This window comes from Lolium perenne, chromosome 4 (assembly GCF_019359855.2).
Source record: "Lolium perenne isolate Kyuss_39 chromosome 4, Kyuss_2.0, whole genome shotgun sequence".
Classification (NCBI taxonomy): domain Eukaryota; kingdom Viridiplantae; phylum Streptophyta; class Magnoliopsida; order Poales; family Poaceae; genus Lolium; species Lolium perenne.
The window spans coordinates 340,569,344-340,584,977 of NC_067247.2; the positions used below are offsets into that span (position 1 = coordinate 340,569,344).

At 45.5% G+C, this 15,634-nt stretch overlaps 1 protein-coding gene across 1 annotated transcript; it reads left to right on the top strand.

Annotated features, from left to right (window-relative positions):
• The first annotated feature begins 13,681 nt into the window (after positions 1-13,681).
• On the top strand, positions 13,682-15,049 carry LOC139829741 (strigolactone esterase D14-like). Its single transcript, XM_051326778.2, has 2 exons — positions 13,682-14,301; positions 14,380-15,049. Exons 1-2 carry the CDS (start codon positions 13,826-13,828, stop codon positions 14,810-14,812), a joined length of 909 nt encoding a protein of 302 aa, XP_051182738.1. The 5' UTR covers positions 13,682-13,825; the 3' UTR covers positions 14,813-15,049.
• Positions 15,050-15,634: the final 585 nt, after the last annotated feature.

A 15,634-nucleotide genomic window follows, 5' to 3' on the forward strand; every position in this document is an offset into this window, starting at 1 on the left:
AAGTTTGGCCTTACTAGCATTTTATGGTGAAGGCCGATGCGCTGCCATCGGCTCTTTGAGCGTTGACTTACTTTGACTATCGGCAAAATCAATTGAAAACATTTCTTCATTGATAAAAAGGGTTTTTTACAGAGAAGAGCCGATTGCTCAAGAGAGGAAGAACAAAAGAAGAGCCGATTACTACTACTAGTCCTATGCTAGTAGTCCCTAATCTAAGGGCCATCGCTGCCCTCGTCGTCGCCGTCGTGGCTGCCGTCGGTGCTGCTGCCGGCAGGCTCCTCGTCACTGCTGCCGTAGCCCTCGGCAGGAGCTTCGTCCTCCTCCTCATCGTCGTTGTCGTCATCCTCCGACCCGGCGCGGAAGCGTTTCGCCGGCGGGTACTCGTCGGAGGAGGCGTCATCCTCCTCTTCCTCCTCCTCGTCGGAGGAGGTGAAGCTGGCCCAGGAGAAGAGGTCATCCTCACTCGCCGCCTCCAATTCCCCGTCGACGAGGAACCGGAGGTTGTCCTCCCCGTCGGTCAGGGGTAAGTCGTCATCAGAACTGACGACCCACTCCCTCTCGTCCCAATGCTCGGGAGCGCGCTGCTCGTACAACGCCATCTGGTCGTACTCCAGCATCGGCTCGCTCGAGGAAGAGGACTGGAAGGAGAGACCTGATGAGGCAGAGGAGGAGGAGGAAGACATGGTTGCAGAGGAGGGGGTTTTTTCCGATGGCTAGTGCGGAGCAAGAGGATGAAGAGGCGAACTGCTCGGTACGATTAAATAAAGGGGATATAGTGGAAATTTAATGCTGCGGCGGTTTCCGAGGAGGTGGTGCCAAAACTGTCAAATCGTGCAGAGAAGTTGAGAAGGCAAGGCATCATGATGAAAGGATACTGTGGCAGTTCGGCTCTGCCACGACGTGACCCGACGAAGAAAAAACAGAGTGGTTTTGTAATTATCATTGCCAAAACCAGGGGGGCATGTGTTATCGCCAGATTTTAACCAAGGCCGGAGATGGGCCGTAATTAAATGGGCTTAGAGAATATGCACGTGGAATATTTCTGAATCGGCCTCATATGAGAATTTGGGCTAGATTGCCCGTGTATCTGTAAATTATGGTAGATTATGTGTCGGTTAGAATTAAGAGATAGAGTTTAGCTCGTTCACGGTTGGGTTTATTCCCAAGTTAGATAGTCTACGGACTATAAATATGTATCTAGGGTTATTGAAAAAGGAGGACAATCACGTTCACGACAAACCAATCTAGGCGCATCGCCACCCCTTGTTTCGAGGGTTTCTTCCGGGTAAGCGTCATGCTGCCTAGATCGCATCTTGCGATCTAGGCAGTATCTGTTTATTCGTTGCTTAGTGTTGTTCGTGCTGAAGCCTTGTTGATGGCGAGCAACACTGTTATCGTAGATGTTTTGGGGCTTACGTGGATACTTTTCTGGTATACTTGCTTAGCTATGCTGCCCCTCAACATCTAGCTGCCTTTGCGCCTATCTTGGGTGTAAGGGCAGCATCTTGCTTAATCTTTGTTTAGTAGAACCGATCTGTTATAGTTGCTCCTTGTTCCCCAAGGATTAGTTTGATATCCGCATGATTAGGCCTTGCAAACGGGTTGAATGATCCAGTAGTGCGTAAGGCATAGTTTGCTGACCCTAGAGGGATTGTTCCGGGAATCGACGTTATGTTGGTTTTTAGGCCTCTTTAGGACTAGTTTTCTATTACCTTACGTATCTGCCAGGCTCATCTACGTGTAGGATGTTCCGGTTATGTGGTGAAAACCCTAAACTGTCATAGATTGATTTATCTTGGTATCGATTAAGCAGGACCCCCATGTTAACGTAAAACCAACGTGTACCATGGGTCAATCGGCTCTTTGAGCCGATTCACAGAGTAACCTAAGAGCCGATCGGGGCTCGTATTTCATGTTTGCGTGTTTGCCATGCAGGAAACTAATCGAAGCAATCCAACACCTTCCTGACCAGGTATAGGTCAGGTGGCACGCCCTCGCACCAGCTTGGACGTGTGCCGGAGCATTGCGGGCCGTCGCCCGAGGGACCAGGGCCCACCGCAGTCCTGGGAGCCTCCCGGCTCTACCGTGTTGCCCATCGCTGCTCGCCGGTGGGTTTTGGTAGGCAACATAGTAGTGGTGGCGTTGGTTGCAGGCCTTGCAAGGTCATTGCATTAATCTCTCCTGAAGATGGGTATGCGGAAGACGGTGGCGGCGAGGACTTCTGGAGCGTGTATGATGGTACGCGCCGAGGGTCTGCCGGACCGGTTGTGCCACCTGCTCGTCATTGGGCGACTTGTCGAGGCCTTCGGTTTTTTGATGATGCGCGTTGGTGTGATGTCAGGGTGTTAGCTCTGTTCATTGATGTAGGATAACGTTGCATAGAAAACAAAAATTTTCCTACCGCGAACACGCAATCCAAGCCAAGATGCAATCTAGAAGACGGTAGCAACGAGGGGGTATCGAGTCTCACCCTTGAAGAGATTCCAAAGCCTACAAGAGGAGGCTCTTGTTGCTGCGGTAGACGATCACTTGCCGCTTGCAAAAGCGCGTAGAAGATCTTGATCACGATCGGTTCCGGCGCCACGAACGGGCAGCACCTCCGTACTCGGTCACACGTTCGGTTGTTGATGAAGACGACGTCCACCTCCCCGTTCCAGCGGGCAGCGGAAGTAGTAGCTCCTCTTGAATCCGACAGCACGACGGCGTGGTGTCGGTGGCGGTGTAGAAGTCCGGCGGAGCTTCGCTAAGCTATGCGGGCAATATGGAGTGGAGGAGCAAAGCTAGAGTTTGGGAGGGGGTGGCCGGCCACTCAAGGGGGGCGGCCAAGCTATGGTCTTGGGGTGGCCGGCCCCCTCCCTTGGCCCCTCATTATATAGGTGGATCCCAAGTGTTGGTGTCCAAGTCTTCGAATAAGACCCGAAACCAAAACCTTCCATAGGAGGGGGAAACCTAGCCCAACTAGGACTCCCACCCAAAGGTGGGATTCCCACCTCCCATGTGGGGGGTGGCCGGCCCCCTATGGTGGAGTCCACTTGGGACTCCACCCCCACTAGGGCTGGCCGGCCATGGAGGTGGAGTCCCTTGTGGACTCCACCTTCCTTGGTGGTTTCTTCCGGACTTTTCTAGAACCTTCTAGAACCTTCCATAGAACCTTCCGCGACATTTTATTTCACATAAAATGACATCCTATATATGAATCTTATTCTTCGGACCATTCCGGAACTCCTCGTGATGTCCGGGATCTCATCCGGGACTCCGAACAAATATTCGAACTCCATTCCATAATTCAAGTGCTACCATTTCAACATCCAACTTTAAGTGTGTCACCCTACGGTTCGAGAACTATGCGGACATGGTTGAGTACTCACTCCGACCAATAACCAATAGCGGGATACGGAGATCCATAATGGCTCCCACATATTCAACGATGACTTTAGTGATCGAATGAACCATACACATATATTACCAATTCCCTTTGTCTCGCGATATTTTACTTGTCCGAGGTTTGATCTTCGGTATCACTCTATACCTTGTTCAACCTCGTCTCCTGACAAGTACTCTTTACTCGTACCGTGGTATGTGCACACTCATGAACTCATTCATATGCTGGCAAGACATTAGACGCCAGTCCACCGAGAGGGCCCGGAGTATATCTATCCGTCATCGGGATGGACAAATCCCACCGTTGATCCATATGCCTCAACTCATACTTTCCGGATACTTAATCCCACCTTTATAGCCACCCATTTACGCAAAGGTGGTGTTTGGTGTAATCAAAGTACCTTTCCGGTATAAGTGATTTACATGATCTCATGGTCATAAGGACTAGGTAACTATGTATCGAAAGCTTATAGCAAATAACTTAATGACGAGATCTTATGCTACGCTTAATTGGGTGTGTCCATTATATCATTCACACAATGACATAACCTTGTTATTAATAACATCCAATGTTCATGATTATGAAACTAATCATCTATTAATCAACAAGCTAGTTTAAGAGGCATACTAGGGACTTCTTGTTTGTCTACATATCACACATGTACTAATGTTTCGGTTAATATAATTCTAGCATGATATATAAACATTTATCATAAACATAAAGATATAAATAATAACCACTTTATTATTGCCTCTAGGGCATATCTCCTTGATCTCCCACTTGCACTAGAGTCAATAATCTAGATTACATTGTAATATACCTAACACCCATGGCATTCTCGGTGTTGGTCATGCTTTGCCCTAGGGAGAGCTTTAGTCAACGGATCTGCTACATTCGGATCGGTGTGTACTTTGCAAATCTTTACTTCTCCATCTTCGATGTACTCGCGAATCGAGTGGTAACGCAGCTTGATATGCTTCAGCCTCTTGTGTGACCTTGGCTCTTGTGCATTGGCGATGGCACCCATGTTATCACGATAAATGATTAATGGGTCCAATGCACTAGGAACCACACCGAGCTCTACAATGAACCTTTTCATCCATACCGCTTACGATGAAGCCTCTGAAGCCGCTTATGTACTCGATTCTGTTGAAGACTTCGCCACCGTGCACCGCTTCGAGCTTGCCCAGCTTCTGCAGCACCATTCAATATAAACACGTACCTGCATTGTGACTTAGAGTCATCGGGATCGGTGTTCCAACTTGCATCGGTGTAACCGTTTACAACGAGCTCTTGGTCACCTCCATAACAAAGAAACATATCCTTAGTTCTTTTCAAGTACTTCAGGATATTCTTGACCGCGTCCGATGTTCCATTCTGGATCACTTTGATATCTGCTAGTCAAACTAACGGCATGTGCTATATCCGGTCTAGTACATAGCATGGCATACATGATAGATCCCATCGCCGAGGCATAGGGGATGTTACACATCCTTTCTCTTTCTTCTTGTAGCCGGTCCTTGAGTTTTACTCAATACCTTGCCTCGGTAACATAGGTAAGAACCCTTTCTTACTTTCGTCCATTCTAAACTTCTTTAGAATCTTGTCCAGATATGTACTCTGTGATAGCCCTATTAGGCGTCTTGATCTATCTCTATAAATCTTGATGCCTAATATATACGATGCTTCACCAAGGTCTTTCATTGAAAAACTATTATTCAAATAACCCTTAATATCGCTTAATAGTTCTATATCATTCCCGATCAATAATATGTCATCTACATATAATATCGGGAATGCTACTGAGCTCCCACTCACTTTCTTGTAAATACAGGCCTCTCCATGACACTTTGTATAAACCCGAAGTCTTTGATCACCTTATCAAAGCGTCGGTTCCAACTTCTTGATGCTTGCTTCAGTCCATAGATTGAACGCTGAAGTTTGCATACTTTGTCAGCATTTTTAGGATCGACAAAACCTTTGGGTTGTACCATATACAACTCTTCCTCAATGTCACCATAAAGGAACGCCGTTTTGACATCCATACGCCAAATCTCATAATCGAAAAATGCAGCTATTGCTAACAAAATCCTCACAGATTTTAGCTTCGCTACAGGTGAGAAAGTCTCATCGTAGTCAACTCCTTGAATTTGTCGGAAACCCTTTGCGACAAGTCGAGCTTTATAGACATGAATATTACCATCAAGCATCTGTTTTTCTCTTGAAGATCCATTTATTTTCGACAGCCTTACGGCTATCGGGTAAGTCTACCAAAGTCCATACTTTGTTATCATACATGGATCCCATTTCGGATTTCATGGCTTCTTGCCATTTGTTGGAATCTGGGCTCATCATCGCTTCTTCATACGTCGCAGGTCCTCATCATTGTTATCCACAATCATGACATTTAGACAAGGATCATACCAATCAGAGTGGCACGTTCCCTTGTCGATCTGCGAGGTTCGTAGTTTCCTCGTTCAAGTTTCATGATCATTATCATTAGCTTCCTCTCGTTGCCGGTGTAGGCGGTACAGGTACAACTTCTTCTTCGCGCTACTCGATCAACGAGTATAGATTCATCAATCTCATCGAGTTCTACTTTTCTTCCAGTCACTTCTTTAGTGAGAAATTCTTTCTCAAGAAAGGTTCCGTTCTTAGCAACAAAGATTTTGCCTTCGGATCTGTGATAGAAAGTGTACCCTATAGTTTCCTTAGGGTATCCTATGAAGACGCATTTCTCCGCTTTGGGTTCTAGCTTGTCCGGTTGTAACTTCTTTACATAGGCTTCGCAACCCCAAACTTTCAGAACGATGCTTAGGTTTCTTATTAAACCATAATTCATACGGTGTCGTTTCTACGGATTTTGATGGTGCTCTATTTAAAGTGAATGCGGCCGTCTCTAATGCATAACTCCAAAATGATAACGGCAAATCGCAAGAGACATCATACTACGAACCATATCTAAGAGAGTTCGATTACGACGTTCGGACACACCGTTTCGTTGAGGTGTTCCCGGTGTCAATTGTGAAAGTATTCCGCATTTCTTTAAATGCATGCCAAACTCATAACTCAGATATTCACCTCCACGATCAGATCGTAGAAATTTGATCTTCTTGTTACGTTGATTTTCTACTTCACTTTGAAATTCTTTAAACTTCTCGAAAGTTTCGGATTTATGTTTCATGAAATAGATATACCCATATCTACTCAGATCATCTGTGAAGGTTAGAACATAACGATAACCACCGCGCGATGCTACGCTCATTGGTCCACATACATCTGTATGTATGATTTCCAATAAGTCAGTAGCTCGCTCCATCAAACCAGAAAATGGAGTCTTTGTCATTTTACCCATTAGACATGCTTCGCATCTATCAAGTGACTCAAAGTCAAGTGATTCAAGTAATCCATCAGTATGGAGTTTCTTCATGCGTTTCACTCCAATATGACCAAGACGACAGTGCCACATATAAGTAGAATTATCATTAAGTTTAATTCGCTTAGCATCAATGTTATGTATATGCGTATCACTACTATCGAGATCTAATAGAAATAAGCCATTCTTTTGTGGTGCTCGACCATAAAAGATATTATTCATAAAAATAGAACAACCATTATTCTCGAGACTTGAATGAATAACCGTCTTGCATTAAACAAGATCCAGATATAATGTTCATGCTCAACGCAGGTACATAATAGCAATTATTTAGGCTTAAAACTAATCCCGAAGGTAGATGTAGAGGAAGTGTGCCGACTGCGATCACATTGACCTTGGATCCGTTTCCAACGCGCATCGTCACTTCATCTTTCGGTTGTCGTTTATTCTTTAGTTCCTGCTTTCGAGTTACAAATATGAGCAACCGAACCGGTATCAAATACCCAGTACTAGAACGAGAACCAAAGTGAAATGAACATCTATAACATGTATATCAAATATACCTTCTTTCTTCTTCTTGACAAGGCCGCTCTTCAGATCAGCCGGATACTTGGGGCAATTACGCTTCCAGGTGTCCCTTCTCCTTGCAGTAATAGCACTCAAGATCGTGCTTAGGGCCGTTCTGAGGTTGCAGAGGAGGCGTGGCAGCGGGCGTGCCACCCTTCTTGAATTGTCCCGTAGACTTGCCCTGTTTCTTGAAACTGGTGGTCTTGTTGACCATCAACACTTGGTGCTCTTTCTTGATCTCAATCTCAAGCAGCTTTTAGCATGCCAAAGAGTTCAGTAACTCCTTGTTCATGTTACGCATATTGTAGTTCATCACAAAGTTCTTGTAACTTGGTGGCGGTGATTGAAGGACACGATTAATCCCCACCGTTAGGAATCACTATTCCCAAGTCATCGAGTTTCTTCGCATGCCCGGTCATGGCGAGCATGTGCTCACTAACGGAGCTGCCTTCTTCCATCATACAATTTGAAGAAATGTTTCGATGCTTCATAGCATTCCATCGCCGCATGAGTCTCGAATATAGCTTTCACTCATTCATCAACTCATGAGGATCATGGTGCTCAAAACGTTTTTGAAGATCGGATTCCGGACTGCACAGGATGGCACACCGAACTTGAGAGTACCGAGTTTTCCGAGTCGCGTAAACAGCTTTTACTTCATCGGATTCATCTTCTCATAGGAGGGTCACCTAGCGGTGCATCAAGCACAAATTGCAGATTTCCGCCGAGAGAGGAAGATCCTCACATGACGGAACCAATCGGTGAAGTTGCTACCGTTGCTCTTAAGTTTCTCTTTCTCTAGGAACCGATTAAAATTGATTGGGGACGCCATCTCTACAACATATATTTGCAATAGTTTAGACTAAGTTTATGACAAATTGAGTTCAAATTTTAATTCAACATAATTAAAAACCTAAGTGAACTCCCACTCAAAACAATATCCCTCGCATTGTCTTAGTGATCACACGAACCAAATCCACCGCACCTAAACCCGATCATCACGAGAAAAGGTGTGATTTCAATGGCGAACACTCAAAGTGTTCATCATATCAACCATATGATTCATGCTCTACCTTTCGGTATCACGTGTTCCGAGACCATGTCCGTACATGCTAGGCTCGTCAAGGCCACCTTAGTATCCGCATGTGCAAAACTGTCTTGCACCCGTCATATGTACTTATTGAATCTATCACACCCGATCATCACGAGGTGCTTCGAAACGACAAGACTTGGCAACGGTGCTACTAAGGATGAACACTTTATTATCTTGAGATTTTAGTGAGGGATCATCTTATAATGCTACCGTCGCGATCTAAGCAAAATAAGATGCATAAAAGGATTAACATCACATGCGGTTCATATGTGATATGATATGGCCCTTTTGTTCTTGCGCCTTTGATCTTCATCTCCAAAGCACGGATATGATCTCCATCATCTTCGGGCATGATCTCCATCATCGTCGGCGTAGCGTCAAGGTCAATGGCGCCGTCTTCATGATTGTCCTCCATGTAGCAACTATTACAACTACTTTGAAATACTACTCAACATGAAATTTAAAGACAACCATAAGGCTCCTGCCGGTTGCCACAATACAATAATGATCATCTCATACATATTCATCATCACATTATGGCCATATCACATCACCAAACCCCGCAAAAACAAGTTAGACGTCTCTAATTTGGTTTGCATATTTTACGTGGTTTAGGGTTTTCGAGAGAGATCTAATCTACCTACGAACATGAACCACAACGTTGATACTAATGTTTTCAATAGAAGAGTAAATTGAATCTTTACTATAGTAGGAGAGACAGACACCCGCAAAGCCTCTTATGCAATACAAGTTGCATGTCGAACGAGGAACAAGTCTCATGAACGCGGTCATGTAAAGTTAGTCCGAGCCGCTTCATCCCACTATGCCATAAAGATGCAAAGTACTCAAACTAAAGATAACAAGAGCATCAACGCCCACAAACCATTGTGTTCTACTCGTGCAACCATCTATGCATAGACACGGCTCTGATACCACTGTAGGATAACGTTGCATAGAAAACAAAAATTTTCCTACCGCGAACACGCAATCCAAGCCAAGATGCAATCTAGAAGACGGTAGCAACGAGGGGGTATCGAGTCTCACCCTTGAAGAGATTCCAAAGCCTACAAGAGGAGGCTCTTGTTGCTGCGGTAGACGATCACTTGCCGCTTGCAAAAGCGCGTAGAAGATCTTGATCACGATCGGTTCCGGCGCCACGAACGGGCAAAGCACCTCCGTACTCGGTCACACGTTCGGTTGTTGATGAAGACGACGTCCACCTCCCGTTCCGGCGGGCAGCGGAAGTAGTAGCTCCTTCTTGAATCCGACGCACGACGGCGTGGTGTCGGTGGCGGTGTAGAAGTCCGGCGGAGCTTCGCTAAGCTATGCGGGCAATATGGAGTGGAGGAGCAAAGCTAGGGTTTGGGAGGGGGTGGCCGGCCACTCAAGGGGGGCGGCCAAGCTATGGTCTTGGGGTGGCCGGCCCCCTCCCTTGGCCCCTCATTATATAGGTGGATCCCAAGTGTTGGTGTCCAAGTCTTCGAATAAGACCCGAAACCAAAACCTTCCATAGGAGGGGGAAACCTAGCCCAACTAGGACTCCCACCCAAAGGTGGGATTCCCACCTCCCATGTGGGGGTGGCCGGCCCCTATGGTGGAGTCCACTTGGGACTCCACCCCCACTAGGGCTGGCCGGCCATGGAGGTGGAGTCCCTTGTGGACTCCACCTTCCTTGGTGGTTTCTTCCGGACTTTTCTAGAACCTTCTAGAACCTTCCATAGAACCTTCCGCGACATTTTATTTCACATAAAATGACATCCTATATATGAATCTTATTCTCCTGACCATTAGGAACTCCTCGTGATGTCCGGATCTCATCCGGGACTCCGAACAAATATTCGAACTCCATTCCATAATTCAAGTGCTACCATTTCAACATCCAACTTTAAGTGTGTCACCCTACGGTTCGAGAACTATGCGGACATGGTTGAGTACTCACTCCGACCAATAACCAATAGCGGGATCTGGAGATCCATAATGGCTCCCACATATTCAACGATGACTTTAGTGATCGAATGAACCATACACATATATTACCAATTCCCTTTGTCTCGCGATATTTTACTTGTCCGAGGTTTGATCTTCGGTATCACTCTATACCTTGTTCAACCTCGTCTCCTGACAAGTACTCTTTACTCGTACCGTGGTATGTGGTCTCTTATGAACTCATTCATATGCTTGCAAGACATTAGACGACATTCCACCGAGAGGGCCCAGAGTATATCTATCCGTCATCGGGATGGACAAATCCCACTGTTGATCCATATGCCTCAACTCATACTTTCCGGATACTTAATCCCACCTTTATAGCCACCCATTTACGCAGTGGTGTTTGGTGTAATCAAAGTACCTTTCCGGTATAAGTGATTTACATGATCTCATGGTCATAAGGACTAGGTAACTATGTATCGAAAGCTTATAGCAAATAACTTAATGACGAGATCTTATGCTACGCTTAATTGGGTGTGTCCATTATATCATTCACACAATGACATAACCTTGTTATTAATAACATCCAATGTTCATGATTATGAAACTAATCATCTATTAATCAACAAGCTAGTTTAAGAGGCATACTAGGGACTTCTTGTTTGTCTACATATCACACATGTACTAATGTTTCGGTTAATACAATTCTAGCATGATATATAAACATTTATCATAAACATAAAGATATAAATAATAACCACTTTATTATTGCCTCTAGGGCATATCTCCTTCAATTGACCCCCCTCATTGGTGATGTACGATTAGCGAGTTGTCGTTAGTTTTGGTGGCTTCAGTTCGATCTTTGTATTTCTTCTTGTAAGGTGTTGTGAATAATCTAATAAAAAAGTTGTGTGCATCCCTTGGATGCAGAAGTTGGGGTGATATTTCCCCCATTTTTTTTAAAAAAATAAGCATGATATTTGGTCTTTTAACTGGGGAAGTAATTTTTCCACAAAGAAGGTATACAGAGAGCTTATTGGCAATCATGAAACTCCAAACAGTATATCTGCAATATAGAAAGCATGCAGTATACCAAGACATAAATTCTTTGCTTGGCTATTACTTAATGGCAGATTAAATACAAAAGAGATGATGAAGCACAAGAATTTCTATGTTGAATTATGTGAGTTCATCCTCTGTGATGCTTGACATGGGCATACCCTTTGGGTACCCATTATTAGTATACCTGGATCGGCTCGGCCCAATATGGAGAAGGCCCAACAAGGCAACCCGAAGAAGTAGTCGACTAGGATTTTTGTAAAACCCTATGCTGGTTGTATATATAAAGCCAGAAGAAACAAATATGCACCTCTTCTTTGAGTGCACTTTTAGTCAGAGTTTCTGATGGGCTCTTGGATTAGAATGGAATGTGGAGAGAATATCATTGGACTTTTTCATGGAAATTGTGATTGCTGGGTGCTGGAGCATATGTGACCAACGAAATGATGTTATTCTCAATGCAAATATTCCCAATGTTCAGAGATGTATTAGCAGATTTAAAGCGACTTTTACCCTTACAATGCATAGAGCTAAGCCTAGTCTTAAAGAAGGGATGTAATCCTGGATTGATACTCTATGAGTGTGTAATAAGTGCTACCCATTGTAATATCCCATCCATTATTAATAGAAAATGACACAGTAGGGAGCCTTGCCCTAGTGTATTTATGTAAAAAAAGGCTTATTTGATTAAAAGGAAATGTGTAGGATTTTTGTAGGATCCGAATCCTTAGGATTTTTCATACTATCGTATTTTGATTCAAAGGAATACAATCCTTGGGAGATCCTTCAAAGAATTCCTTTGCACTCTAGTTTAAAGGAAAATTTCCATGCACTCCAACCTCTTTTTATATTTTGTTTGGTTTTCCTATGCAATCTAACACTACTTGATTCAAAATCCTGTAGTTTTCTAATTCTATAGAATTCAGATGGACATGCCAATTCAGTGCTAGTTTTTTAAGACATAATATATTAGAATACCTCGGATAACATTTTTTAAGACATAATATATTAAGAAACATTTGTTTATGCTAAGGGGCCCCAAATTCTAGTCTCATCCCGGCCCCTGAAACCGCGGGACTGCGCCTGATTCAGTCATGTGATTCTCATGTTTCTGCATTTTGAGAATCCTACAAATCAAATAATGAGCCCTTATTTACTTTCACAAACAAGTGGCTCAAACTAAGTCAGGACCACTTTGCAAGAAGATGTTACTTGTTGAAGACACGTAACTTCTATATTCAACCACTGGAAATAGGAAAAAAAGAAGAAGAAGAACTTAATCGAAGAATTACAAAATTTATCCCCACTTTATTAATAACCAAGAGCTCGCCACTAACCTTAATGTAGTATCCCTTTATCTTAAACTAAATGTCTCAAGTTTCTGTAGATACAGATATATCTTCTATAACAAAAATATATGCGGAAATTCAATTCGGCTCCCAGGTGCGTATGTTCCCTCTACCAAAAAATCATATTTCGAAATGTCAAAAAATTTGGACAAAAAATTCTACATGTACATCTTCATAATATACGTGCGTTCGTCAAGTTTCACGAAAAACCAATATTTTGTGTGTTCTATATAAAAAAGAGAAAGTTTATCTTGTAAAAAACATTATTTTTAGCACTGAATTTTGTCTTTTTTACACACGTCACATGATAAGTCGATTTTTTATGAAACGACTTTGTGAGCACGTAGCACGTGAAGATGTACGTGCGAACTTTTAGTTTCAATTTTTTTAAAGTTTAAAATGTATGTAAGATGCATTTCGAAATATATGTAGATACACACTTATTTTATAACTAAGGTAGTACCAAAAATCACAGTGTTATATATGCATACAACTGTAGTCTTGCTAAATATACAGCCAATAAAGAAGACAGCGATGTTAAGCACCGCGGCGAGTCAATGTAATTTTCCACAGTGACACGTACTGTCACCTTTTTTTTTTTTTGCGAATTCACGTACTGTCACCTCTGGCGCTATGTTACTGGTTTGTCACGCACGCAAAAGAACAAAATCGATAAAAAAAACAAAACCTACCTCCTAGAATTATAGGTGCCACTTGTTTCTTTTTATCCGGTGTGGGTTGGATAATTGGGCACATCATCACACCTCCAGGAGCAGAACGGAAACAAAACAGAACTCCCTCATCATCCCGCGGCAACCAAACCAAAGAAATCAGAGGGAAGTGAGAGGGAGAGAGGGGAATAAAGCAGAGGAGGGAGATAGATAGAGATCCCAAATCAAATCAGCGAGAGAAGCAGGGAGAGAGAGAGAGAGAGAGAGAGAGAGAGAGAGAGAGAGAGCTCGAGCCAAGACCACCACCACCATGGCCTGCCCTTGTGCCAGTATATAAAGAGCGGCACGCCCCTGTGCGTGCAAAGCCAAGGAACCCGGCATCCCTCGCTAGTCTTTCTCATGCTCCGGTCGACGAACACGACGCTCAGCCCCAGCAGCAGCAGCAGCTCGCCCCCTGCGTCCGGCTCCGGCGAGAAGAAGAAGATGGTTGGCGGTGGCGCGCCCACCGGCGCGAAGCTGCTGCAGATCCTGAACGTGCGCGTGGTGGGCAGCGGCGAGCGCGTGGTGGTGCTGTCCCACGGGTTCGGCACGGACCAGTCGGCGTGGAGCCGCGTGCTGCCGTACCTGACCCGCGACCACCGCGTGGTGCTCTACGACCTTGTCTGCGCCGGCAGCGTGAACCCTGACCACTTCGACTTCCGGCGCTACAACGGGCTGGACGCGTACGTGGACGACCTGCTGGCCATCCTGGACGCGCTCCGCATCCCGCGCTGCGCCCTCGTCGGCCACTCCGTCTCCGCCATGATCGGCATCCTCGCCGCCATCCGCCGCCCCGACCTCTTCGCCAAGCTCGTCCTCATCGGCTGCTCGCCAAGGTTGGTGCCGTGGTAGCAGTTCTTTCTTTCAGTTTCACACCGGTTCATGTCGATCGAAGCTAACTGAAGGTGCTGCAGGTTTTTGAACGACAGCGACTACCACGGCGGTTTCGAGCTGGAGGAGATCCAGCAGGTGTTCGACGCGATGTCGGCCAACTACGCGGCGTGGGCGACCGGGTACGCGCCGCTGGCGGTGGGCGCGGACGTGCCGGCGGCGGTGCAGGAGTTCAGCCGCACGCTGTTCAACATGCGGCCCGACATCTCGCTGCACGTGTGCCAGAGCGTGTTCAAGACGGACCTCCGCGGCGTGCTGGGCATGGTGCAGGCGCCCTGCGTCGTGGTGCAGACCACCCGCGACGTCTCCGTGCCGGCGTCCGTGGCCGCCTACCTCAAGGCGCACCTGGGCGGGCGCACCACCATCGAGCCGCTGGCCACGGAGGGCCACCTGCCACACCTCAGCGCCCCCAGCCTCCTCGCGCAGGTGCTCCGCCGCGCGCTCGCGCGATTCTAGCGGCTGCCGGAGTACGGTAGTAGGTAGAGGGAGAAGAAGAAGGAAACGGAGGGAGTAGCTCGGCTCACGTACGTACGACACGTACGCATGCGCGCCTGCTGCTCCGTGTTTTTTTTTTTCTGCTCTGTATTTTTACCGCGTCGATTTTACTCCAAGAATGGCGCCGGCCTGTGTGCCGTGTGCGGCGACTGCCTCTACCAGTACCTTTTTTTGCTTGACTAGTAGTAGTTGCCTTGAGTTCGCGACTGTGCTCCATTTTGTCTCCTTCCTCTTCTTGTCTTGCACTCCTGCCTGTCCCGTCGGTAGCATCATCAGGCCGCAGCAGTAATCTTGTTTGTTTAAGGAATGGTAGGGTAATTTTTGTTTCTACTGCGACTAGACTGTTCCCACCCGCGACGTCATACAGTATAGTAGTATAATTTTGGTTTGGATAAGTCAGTTGAGACTAAAAGTGGTAGACTCATAGTACTGGCTGAGTATAATCCATGGCAGTTGGTTGTCCACGTCGTGCATGGCCCATCTTATCGTCATGTACCCAGGGGCAGATAATGAAGCTGACTTTTCCATGTACTCAGCTAAACCTAGAGCTAAAAGATGTCCAGACGTACGCGTTCCTACATGATCATCTTGTCATTGTGTACTGTGACAAGATAGTCCCAGCCGTGTTGCGCTGCGCTACTGCACCTAACTTATTGATTCTATCCATCTACAAAGAGGTGATGATGCTGCTAATACTCCCTTCGTATATAAATATAATTAACTAAACTTATTTCATATTTATAAAAAGTTGAGTCACTTATTTTCAGATATACTTGGTGTTCT